General features: G+C 39.4%; 4 protein-coding genes across 4 annotated transcripts; 1 reads left to right on the top strand and 3 right to left on the bottom strand. All coding sequences in view use genetic code 12, as the record gives it.

Annotated features, from left to right (window-relative positions):
* Positions 1–275: 275 nt before the first annotated feature.
* KGF57_002909 (uncharacterized protein) lies at positions 276–1790 on the bottom strand (the record flags this gene model as incomplete). Its single annotated transcript, XM_051752273.1, has 1 exon — positions 276–1790. The coding sequence occupies one exon, from the start codon at positions 1788–1790 to the stop codon at positions 276–278; it is 1515 nt and encodes a 504-aa protein (XP_051608736.1).
* A 1161-nt stretch (positions 1791–2951) lies between these two features.
* On the bottom strand, positions 2952–5024 carry PCL7 (Pcl7p; the record flags this gene model as incomplete). Its single annotated transcript, XM_051752272.1, has 1 exon — positions 2952–5024. The coding sequence occupies one exon, from the start codon at positions 5022–5024 to the stop codon at positions 2952–2954; it is 2073 nt and encodes a 690-aa protein (XP_051608735.1).
* Positions 5025–5725: 701 nt separating this feature from the next.
* Positions 5726–6010, top strand: KGF57_002907 (uncharacterized protein; the record flags this gene model as incomplete). The annotated part of the gene is made up of 1 exon (XM_051752270.1): positions 5726–6010. One exon carries the CDS (start codon positions 5726–5728, stop codon positions 6008–6010), a length of 285 nt encoding a protein of 94 aa, XP_051608734.1.
* An 848-nt stretch (positions 6011–6858) lies between these two features.
* On the bottom strand, positions 6859–9778 carry KGF57_002906 (uncharacterized protein; the record flags this gene model as incomplete). Its single annotated transcript, XM_051752269.1, has 2 exons — positions 6859–8949; positions 9773–9778. The coding sequence occupies 2 exons, from the start codon at positions 9776–9778 to the stop codon at positions 6859–6861; spliced, it is 2097 nt and encodes a 698-aa protein (XP_051608733.1).
* Between the last annotated feature and the right edge of the window lie 1764 nt (positions 9779–11542).

Here is an 11542-nt window from a genome sequence, read left to right as displayed (position 1 = left end):
ACAACAAACACTGTTCGAGATATAGTCCATCACCACAACATAGACTACCAGAGTATCATCCTTCGCTAATTGTGCATGATCAAAAAGACGATGTGACAAGAGTGAAATCTTGTGGCTGCTCAGGTCCATACTGTGTCAAGAATGTTGAGTGGATACCTCGGGCGAAGTAGAGACAGAAAGGGGTGGGGTGGGGTCGGGAGATGGGTGATCTAACTTCTCCTGTGATGTATAAGGGTATACGTATTTTTAATTTAATATATAGAAGGTTATAACTTTTACACGTACTTAGAACTTGACAGCTTGTAGTTGGCAAATCTTGTTGGCGACAAGTACGGATTGTGGTACTTTTGACCGCCATTATTACCCAAAGTCGGAGTAGATGAAACTCTGTCTGAACTTTTACTCTGCCCATACATATACTTTTCTTGCAATGTATCACTGCTTTGGTCATCATTGGAAAACGAATGTTCCTTTTCCGATATGGCAACTGGCGGCAAGTCCATATTGACTTTTCCAAAACTCTCTCGAATGGAAATATGAACATCTTTTCCAAATACAATCACTGGATGGAACGGAAGAAAAGTCACACAACTGAGAAACACCATAAGGGCATCCAATGTCAAAATATAAGCTTCGTGGGTGATCAAGTACCCTCGCCATCCTTCTGATAGCTCAATCACTCTGTAAATGCATCTGACGTACACGAAAAGCGAGGCCATTATGATTGCCAATGGTAGGTAATTGAACAATGGCCGCTGTCGTATTCGTTGAAACGACGGATCATAATGCAGGTCATAATTGTAATCAATCCTGATTTTGTGACCTCGTTTAGTGTTTAAAAGTAAATGCCACAAGGTGCCAAAACTGAATTTTAGACCGATTGACTTGAAGTATATGTGGTATAAGAAATTGAATAGCAAAGCGAGGTACAACGTCATTGAAACGACTTGAAACGCAATCCCCCCCACCATAATGTACGTGCCACTCTGAGTGTTTTCAAACAAACGGAGTTTCACAGCAGCGGTGATACCACCTGCCGCCTGAATGAACAAACTAATAACATCACAGCATATGAAAATCCATGATATGTAGCTGGGTCGTAGGATTGAGAAGCGGCGGCCACCACCGTGGATAATAATCAACTGGGTTAACAAGTAGTACACCCCTGCCATTACAAAAGCAGGGGCAATCGTGAGACAAATGATTTGACACAAGAAAATGTTTGTATTGGACCAATGGAAATGTCCAATTGTTCTAGCCACGTACCCAGCAATCTCCAATCCGCATCCACATAGCATACACGTTGCAAAGTATCTAGTTTTGCCCCGAATTAGCCCGAGATAGAAATTCACCAACAATAGAATGGAAAACAAGATGGCAAACAATAAGTTGAATGGGACTGAAATGTGGATTGCGTAGAGATTAGCTTCCCATTCCAATTTCTTCAATAACAAAGTAGAATTGAACAATTCTTGGGTGATTTGTGCAAGGTCAACATCGAGTGTTGGAGTAGCACCTCCGGTATTTGCAGCAGCATTGAGTAGGGATGTTGCCGATGCCAATACCTGCTGGTCACTCAAGATTGTATATGACGCTGCTGCCGCTCTTGCATTCCGCGATAGGAAATATAGCGAAATTGAATTTGTTTGAGTTGCGACCTCTTGCCGTAGCAGCTCAGCAGTTGCCAGCAAGCCAGGGATATTAGTGGGGTTTATCGAGCTGATGGAGGTTGATGTTGGTAATGTGGACGGCGTCCATGACGTGAGGAAGTGATTTATGATCTCTTCCATTTGGGCGGATGCGTTGGTAGATGGAGTGGTTGAAGATGGCAGAAGACTAATATGTACACAGGAATAGGTTACACCTGTGGCTTTTTGTAATTAGGATGATATTATTTGGCGTATATAAATTTCAAATGATACAATTGGATTTTTTTTTTTTACAATTGAATTGATTACACAAATATCCATATGAAATAGTAGTGAGACTCCTCCGCTTTCAGAGGTGCAGTATTGTATGATGTTTGTACGTTTCTTTGGTACGTAAATAACTTTACTCTATCTGCACTTTTAGTGACTAGATGTGCCTTTTTACGTGAGAAAAAGATTTCCTCAAACGGAGGAGGAGGAGGAGGGGCGGCATATGCTACACAAAAAGCCAATTACGAAATCCGGCGCTTTTAACTCCACTATACTTAGATCGCGTACACAAGAATCATTCAGTTGTAGTTACAGGTTGAGCTGAAACTGTCCGTCATTTACCAAGTGTGCTTTACAACTTCATCCAGATTGTCGATGTGGTGGAGTCCGTGCCCGTCGTAAGGGTAACCAGAGGACCACAAGATTATTGAAACTTCCACAAAACCCAACGGTTATCAAAACCAAAAGACGGTTACAAAAGTTATAACCGATGGAACTACTATGATCAAATTGAAATCTCTCACAGAAAAACATAAAGAGCCGAGAAACCTTTTGGATACGGCAAGAAAACCTCGACGGTCTTCTTCCATAGTACCTTGGCAAGGACTTTCCAACGTTGGTAATTCAAAACTGTTGGCAAATCAACACATTTCAGAGTTTGTTTCTTCTTTTTCTTCGTTGCTTTTTAAGCCCCGTCCCCCCGTATTTTAAAACGAGTTTACCTAAAACGGTAATTACTTTACTTATGCTATACACACATGAAATCAAAGCCTTGTCAAAGAGCCATCTTTATTTGGGGAGCCGCAATCCTGACACAAGAGACCTATTTGTTACCTATACGGTTCTAGATGGTGCATTTCTCACTATTCTCTATGAACAATTAGGTGTAGTTGCTTTTTGTTGAACAAGAACCACCATGTGATGGCATTTTCTTCTTGAAAAGATTAGCGTACTTTCGGAACAAAGTGTGAACGGTATAAATTGCCCTTCCCCCCCCCACACACACACACACAAACATTGAACAGGTTGGTATCACTTTGCAGCATCATCTTTCAGCTGTTGTTGTTCTCGTTTCCAAAACCGTGCTAACAAATCACCATAGTTTTGCAAGTCCTCCACACTAATCATCAACTTGAAATCCAAAAGTAAAAGAAATTGCAATTCCAAATAATTCAACTCTTCCAATGGCAATCCACCAACTTTTGCATACCGCAAGTTCTTATAAAAAATATCCAGAAAAAACTTGGAGGAAACTGTGATCCCGCTGATTATCAATCTATGGATATTGTACGAGTCCATAACAAATAACTGTTCGGCTTCAGAAACATCTCCACCACTCTCATTTGCAACATCGTCATTAGTACTCAGTCTTCGTTTTTGGTTCAAATTGTTGGCCTTTTTCGCGATTCGGTCAAAGTAAACCAATAGTGATAGAAACACCTCATTGGTAACTGGACAATATTTCAAAACTCTTGCCAAGTATGCGTGAAGAGATATACCTGGTACATTTGTCCCATGAAACGCCAAGACATTGGCCAAATATTTGTTTTTCATCTCGTTGTCCTCCTCGTCATCTTCGTCGTTTTCAAAGTCATCGTCATATCCAGTATTATCTCCATCATGCGGATTTCCATCATCATCTTCGTCCATCCGGTCCTCACTGTGAACTCGCACATTGAAATTATCACTATACTTCCCACCTCCTTCCTTGTTTTCTGAATCCTCAACTTCACCCACAGTTGTGCTTTGATGGTACTGCTCTTGCTCTCTATTTCTGCGCTGTAACCGTTTCCGTTTCCTTTCCTCTTTAATCTTTTGTCGTACTGCAATTGTATTTTCAAAATGGTTCGGGTGCAACTTGTCATTAGCTTCAATTATCTTGGTCAATAGGCAAGATAACATTACGATCAAATCGTTTACCGGGAACTCAACAATATTCAAATGCTCCTCCTCAGAATCAGGTCGTTCTTGTTCATCGTTTCGTCTCAACTCTTGAAGAAATTCATTATATGTAAGATAATGGTCCGGCTCAGGGCGTACGTACTCTAAATGCTGCAGATTCTGTGCGCTTTGTTGTACATGCTCATAATATGGAGGCGTGGAGTGGAACGAGTGGCCTCGAGTGGCTTGCTGCTGTACCTTTTCAATTCTGTTGTACTGTGGGATGCTGATTGAGCCAGTATGCATTGACATATCCAGTCCAGTTTGTTTACTTGCATTCAACAACGACTGAAGTCGATGAGCCAGTTGTGGTTGTTGCTGATCCTGATGATGTCCTGGAATTGTTGAAGGGGGCGAAGTTGCATATGTGTGACCTACAGGAAGCGAGTTGGGGATTCTCAGACTTTCAACAAACTGGTTACTACGGACATTTGTTGGATGATGTATCGCTGAATGTTGTTGATTACCGGGAATGGCATAGGTACTCAGCTGTAGCAGATGCGCTGCATTTGGGGCAGTCGAAAACGAGCTTCTTGTCGGGACCACGGGGTCAGTTTGTACCGTTGTGGTTGGTAACGCGTGCGGCACTGTACTTGGTCGAAAACTGGATGGTGCAGTTGGATGGTCATGAAATGATCCAAACCGTTCGGGCTGTGTTATGAAATTATTTGTGGAGGGTAACGATGGGTTATAGGAATGTGCTGATGTATACGATGTCCCCACTACTGTTGGGGTATTGTGTGACATGGGTATGTGCTTGTAAGAATTTTGCGCAATGGGAATCTGTTGAGAAAACGCTCCTTGATGCAGTTGGTAACTACTAGACTGAAAATTGTTATTGCTCTCGTATGGTAGTCCAGTGATTAATTCTCCAGAGCCAGTAATCTTCTCGTGTCCATATTCTTGTTGTTGTTGTTGTTGTTGTTGTTGTTGTACTGGTCGCCCCTGCGTATGATCTATATTTTGTTGCTGTGAATTGTTACTGGATGACTGCAAAGTTTTGGTTAAATTGGACACTTGGGACCTTGCAGAATGCAGTGGGGTAGGAAAGTGGTTTCCGAGGTCGTGTCGATCCAGCTGGTGAATGTTTGTAGAAGGGTCTAGACTTGCTGATTGAAGATGGTTAGTTGTAGAACTGTCATTATGATGATAGTTTGTGCTCATTGTTTGAATTGTAACGGCAACAGATATATCTCATAAGCAATTGTTCAATGACACCAATGATGGGCAATATAGAGAGAGGGAAATGGAGTATATGTGTCTGTTGAATTAGAATTCAAATTGTGCGCAGTTGTTGTTGTTGTTGTTGTTGTTGTCGGGTTTTCAATTTAATTCGTTTGTGATGAATTAATAGAGAGAGAGAACGAAAAGGCAAGAAAGAAGAAGAGTTGACTAAGGGGAAAAAACAGCACAACCAAAATGAAGATAAAACCAGTCACTTGCAACAACAACAACAACAGGTAAAGCATGGTGACTTTGTTTGGTGCCATCTTAGAGAAAGTGCAGTGGGAAGATATTGATTATCAAATACACTACCTGAAATAGCTTACTTGAGTTTGTAGTTGTTGCGAGAGAGTGAGATGTTGGTACAAATCCACGTGTCGGAAGATGTAGTGCCGTGCCGTCCAAAAAACAGTCATTATTCTAACTTCCAGGGAATATGAGACGTAAGTATTGCCCTACCCTTAATAAAATATCGTAAAACCCTACACGAAACGTCTAAATTTGCTTACCTGTACTCTCTTGTAGAATTGATCCTGTTTAAACCCTTCAACGTTGGGGAAGACAAAGGGGAAAAAAAAAATAATTGGTGTGATTATTCTCTTCAAAAGTCACCTTACCACTCATCTTTCACACCCACAATAATGTCAACTGCGTCCAAAATCACGCTCGGCGCATCAATAGCATTCGCCACTGGTGCATTTGTGTTTATCAACTACTCGCAAAACTCAGAGCGTGCAGCACTACGCCAAGGTCCAATCAAGGACGCCGAGCGACAACAAGCTCGTAAAACTAAGAAACAACAAGCTAATGAGTTGGAGCATAGGGAGCAAGAGGAAATGAAGCGGAAGTTTGCCGCTTTGCAGCCTTTGAGTAGTGAGATTATACGTGGTGAAGGGGATGAACAGGGAGGTGGAAAGAGATCATGAAAACCATAGTTACACGCTTAATATGCTCGCCTTTGCAAGCATGAGGCCCACGCTTACTAGATGTTATAGACTCGCAAACAGTACATCCACGAACTTTATTAAATCATGTACATAGATCGACTACAATGCATACTGAATGAATCTTCAATACGCATACCTTGAAGTAAAGATAAAATGTTAGTGTTCTTGGAGACACCAGGGGGTTGTTCACAAAGAGAAGATAACACCTCTCACGATTCATATCCCTGATGTACTATGATGCACTATTTCGTAGTAGTTTATACTTTGATATACAAATACCAATCCTGAATTTTTGTTAAAATCAGAATTCAAAATGTATTGCAGGATTTGCAAAGTCTTGCTTTTCGTAGACTTACCAGAACGGGTCGTCGATTTGGAAAAGATGTTTGATCGTGGGAAGGGAGGTGTGTATGCGTGTTGACATTGATCAACATGCACACGGGATCTGGCCAAGACTTTCAATCTCCTGGGATATTTGATAGTTGAAAAGAAGAAGAAGAAGAAGAAGAAGAACAGGAAGGAAAGTTTTGGGGAGTGCGAAAATTTTCAATTGTGAGGTGTGTGTGTTGTCGCTACCCAGGAGCCAAGTGGGAAAGGGGACACAGACACAGACACAGACACAGACACAGACACAGACACACACACCCTTAGTGCAATGCAAACACCGTTTACGTCCTACATTATCCTCTCTATTCTGCAAAATCAGTAAACATAATATCATCATTGAACTAAATAAATACAAAATACCATTTCCCTTGGAATAATAATAATAATAATAAAAGGAACCCTCTTTTCAATCGTTATTGTTTTGCAACTTCTCACATCATTTATGAAACCTGTTGCTCTTGACGTTCATCAATTACCGGTGTCGCAATACCAGTAGTTGCCCCAACACCCGATGCCTTTCGTGAACTTTTCCGTCTAGCCAACAAGTTTGAATCCGTCAATGTCAATTTAAAAGATTCAATCCCAGATATGATCGACGATGATCTTGTCCATTCAGAAATCTCATTATCGGAATTGGAATAATCATCCATCTCTTCATCCAAAATCTTGCCACTATATTGATGTGCTTGAGATTGTACTTGACTGCCATTTCTCGATCTGGTCATGAGTTTTGGCGTGAGTTGCAAACTGGCTAAATCATCTTCCAATTCGGAAATCTCATCAGGAGAAACATCGTCGTAGCTGTCATCGTTCGAGTCATTTCCAGATACGTCAAGCAGTAGCTTGTCAACTTTGAAAACATTCCTAAAATCAACTTCTTTTGGCATGGGTGTAGGGACATGATCCTTGGTCTTGTGACGAATTTTAGGCGTTTCAATTTCCTCGTCATCGTCATCGTCATCGTCATCGTCATCGTCATCGTCGTCAACTTCATCATCTTCCTCATCATCTTCCTCATCGTCTTCGTCTTCGTCTTCCTCGTCGATATTCTCTATAAATTGAGTCGACACATTGTTGAAACTTCCAAGCATGGCCTTATTGTCAAACACAGTTTTGATTGCCCGTGCTCTAGGAGACAACACCGGCTGATTAGACATTGGAATAGTCAATTCATCATTATCAATATCCTCAACATGATCAACTTCATAATTTGTTGCAAAATAATGACTAGGCTCCACCAAGTTGCCATTTTCAGTCATACCCAAATTGGCAGCACCGTCCGTGACCCATGGATGTTTCCAAATCTCCTCAATAGTGATTCTCTTTTCAGGATTCACCTCCAACATCTTTGAGATCAAATCTTTGGCGTCGGCGCTGATTTCATCCCACCATGGTTGTAAAAAGACATATTCTCCACGAAGAATCTTAATCGTTACATCATTTGCATCATCATCATAAAATGGTGGGAACCCACAGAGTATAGTGTACAAAAAACATCCCAATGACCAGATATCAACCGCTTTTGAATACTGGTTATTCCTCGTTGTCTTTTTCATGTAGAATCCTCCTTCATTCTTGGTATTGCATGTAATAACCTCTGGTGCAGTATATCCAGCAGTACCACATGGTGTCTTCATTGCCACTCTAGTATTGTCATCTTCGTCAATCAATTGTTTAGCCAAACCAAAGTCAGCCAATTTGATAACTCCAATGGTTCCGCCACCCACATTCAACTTGAATTCTCCTTCATCCACTTTACAATCATCATCTGATGCACGAGCAGTTTTTTCAAATTCTTCAACTGATCGTGGGAAAAAGGGAATCTTTTTAAACAACAAGTTTTCCGGCTTAATGTCACGGTGTACGATATTCAACTTGTGAAGATTGTCAATTGCTGATAAAAGTTGCTTGAAAACATGTCTCGACAATGGTTCTGAAAAATACGTATACTCTATAATCTTGTTGAAAATTTCTCCTCCATTGCAATACTCCAATATTAAGAAACAATGTTCGGGTGTATCAAACGAATCATACAATTGTAACACATTTGGATGGTGGATGCGCTTCATAATCTTGATTTCGTTCTTGATATTGAGAAATTGTTTCGATGTGAGATGCCCTTTACTTATAATCTTGATGGCAACTGGCCGATTGAGTCTGATGTCGAGTGCCTTGTAAACGGTGGAAAATGCACCTTCACCAAGGATGCTTATTAGTTTATAGTTGGCGGGTAGATTTGGATATAGTTCATTCAATGTTGCGTCAAATGTGAAAAACGCCGAGGTTGCGCTAGTTGGGGTGTGGGCTCGCTTTGGTATGTCATTGAAAGATATAGTCTCGGCAGTGGTTGTGGTAGTTGTGGGTTTTGATGGTATTGAATCATTTGGTGATAAATATGGCATGATGTCTTTGGTAGCAGTAGATTTTGCAGCACCTAAATCACTAGTATTCAACGTGAAGGTAGAAGAATGAATGGTTGTTTTTGATACAGCAGTAGTACTGGCAGTAGTGTTGAAGTATTTCAGCAAGTTCTAAAAGGAAAAGTATATTGGTTAGTAATATAGCTATAGTGGAGAAAGCACAGGAAAAAGGGAATTTAAAAAAGAAAAACTTTGGGTCGTGTGCTGCGGTTGTGTGTGTGTGTGTGTGTGTGTGCATATATATATATATATATAGTAGTGTTATTATTACCAATTTAGTAAGATCTGCTGCACTTGTTGTTGTTGTTGTTGTTGTTGTAAAGAAGTAATGGTCGTGTAAATGTTTCGGAATAAAATAAAAATAAAATATCAACATTATTGTTATTATTATTTTTCTTTCTTTTTTCTTTGTTTTGTTGTTTGTGTAACCATCGGAGGAAGCAGTAGCAAAGTTTCGGCGTTTAGTCTTTTTATTTTTTTTTATTTTTTTATTTTTAAAGCCTCATTGCACAAAATCCATTGATGGTTGTGTGATGCGATTGGTGATGTGATGATTACCGAACAATAGTAAAGATTGAGGGGGACGGTGAACAAGAGGAAACGAACGGAAGCAAAACAAAATTCTCTTTCGTGTGACATATGTTGGTGTTTCTAGTGACGCAGTGTTGATACCAATGGACTAGAGTTTCCATTCGTTGTTGCAATCCGTAAGAACAATATGAGATTGTATCTTTTGAGGTAATTTAGTTTCATCCGTAAATGTAGATTTTAGTTAATTTGAGATTGTCGGTCAATTGAATGTAACATCGCGACGTGTGAATATTGATGAGTAGTGCACTGCTACTACTGCTACCACCACTACTACTACTTCCCCCTTTTTGCCTGAACCCATACAGGTAAAGCCTTCTTCCAATGAGAAATAAAGATTACATACCATCATGGTTTATGAGTTGATGAAAGCTTGTTGATGTGATGTGATCTGATCTCACTTGATCTGAGGTAGAGTGATGTGAAGTGATGTAAGGTGTGAGACGTAGAAATGATGCCTAATCTGTGGAAGCCTAATGTCAATCTAAATGAATAAAATCTGATTGCTTGTATAGCTTGTACTGATTCTTTTGTCTCTTTTATATATGTTTTTCGGTATATAACTTTTCAAATTTACACTATCATATGTTGGAGAGAAATAAAATAATGAGTTATACTCACACAAGAAAGGGTTATCTTAATGTTGTTGTTCTTAGGTCATGTAGATTATACCGGTACGTTTATGTTTGTTGTGTTGCAATCAGTAGCTGGTGAGGACAATTACAATGAATATATTCACATTGTATTACATTCCATCACTATACACCCAATAATGAGCTCTGGGTATATCTTTTTCGTATTTTAGGTAGAGATTCTTTACAAACAACGGGGTGACTGAGGGAAGAATGAGTTGTTGTAAGTCAAAGATAAGGATAGAGATTGTGATGTTGTGTTGTGTTGTGATGTGATGTGATGTGATGTGTTGTGTTGTGTACTGGTATGTGCTTTGTGCTTAGTGTCAACATACACTACAAATTGAGGGGTAACATACAATAGAAAAAAAAATGCCATAGTATAACAATACACGCAAAAACAAAAATTTATATGCAGTATGTTTACAAAAATAAAAATAAAAAATAAAAAAAATTAAAGATACACATTTTCACTTGTTGCATCACACAACACATGCAGACACACAGACACACAGACACACAGAGAATTTTATTCGTAAATCTGTTGTTACGCCACTCTGTTTTACAAGTTCACAGACACAAGCATACTCTCTCTGCCACTGGTTGTTTCATAATCACATATGCGACTTAAAACACTCTTTTATGGGGAAATCTAAAAACAGTGTTTATGAGTAGCAAGCAACACAGTATAGTTTACAAAGGAAAAAAATATGACGTGAGAAGACAATAATGGAAATGTACAAATAGAGAATAGTTGTGATTATTACAATACAATAAAGTTAACAAGAAGGGACACGTGAAAGAGACAGAGACAGAGAGAGAAAATTAAAAGGTATGATGTAATCACAATCTTAATGTTGTGTAATGTTGATCAAACTAAACAAAGAGTAAATCTTCGAGTAAATAATATTAACAATACTCTCATAACCGTATTACCTACACAACACAATACTATACAATAGACTTTCTACTTTCTACTTACTTTTATCCTTTTTTAGTTGTTGCTGGACAATCTATCTCCAACACTAAACACACACACACACACATACCCACAACAACAACTGTCTATTAATAGAGTGTGGATTTTGGAGAACCCAAACAACAACAACCACCGCAAATTTGTAAACAAGAGACCAAAATGACAAGAAAATCAAATCATAAACAAATACATGGAATTTGCTAACCGGATTGGGTAACTTTCTATGTGTATGGAAAAAGGAGTATGTTCCAACATTGAACAATACAGGCTGTGGTACCCTCTGGCATATGCGATACTAGATAATTGTACACTACCTTTATGAAAACACTACATTGCAATACAATACAATAGACATGATCTTAATTTTCTTCATCCACTTCGGACTTGGCGCTTTAAACCAAACAATAGGGAGCGGGGACGGGGTTGAGTGGTTAGATTACAAGTTTAGTTACCACAATACCTTGGATACTCCTCACCCCACAGCCACCATTGCTGGCAATCATCC

Source organism: Candida theae (genome assembly GCF_024610275.1).
Source record: "Candida theae strain CBS 12239 chromosome Unknown scaffold3, whole genome shotgun sequence".
NCBI classification, from domain to species: domain Eukaryota; kingdom Fungi; phylum Ascomycota; class Pichiomycetes; order Serinales; family Debaryomycetaceae; genus Lodderomyces; species Lodderomyces theae.
This window is presented reverse-complemented; position numbering and strand designations above follow the sequence as displayed.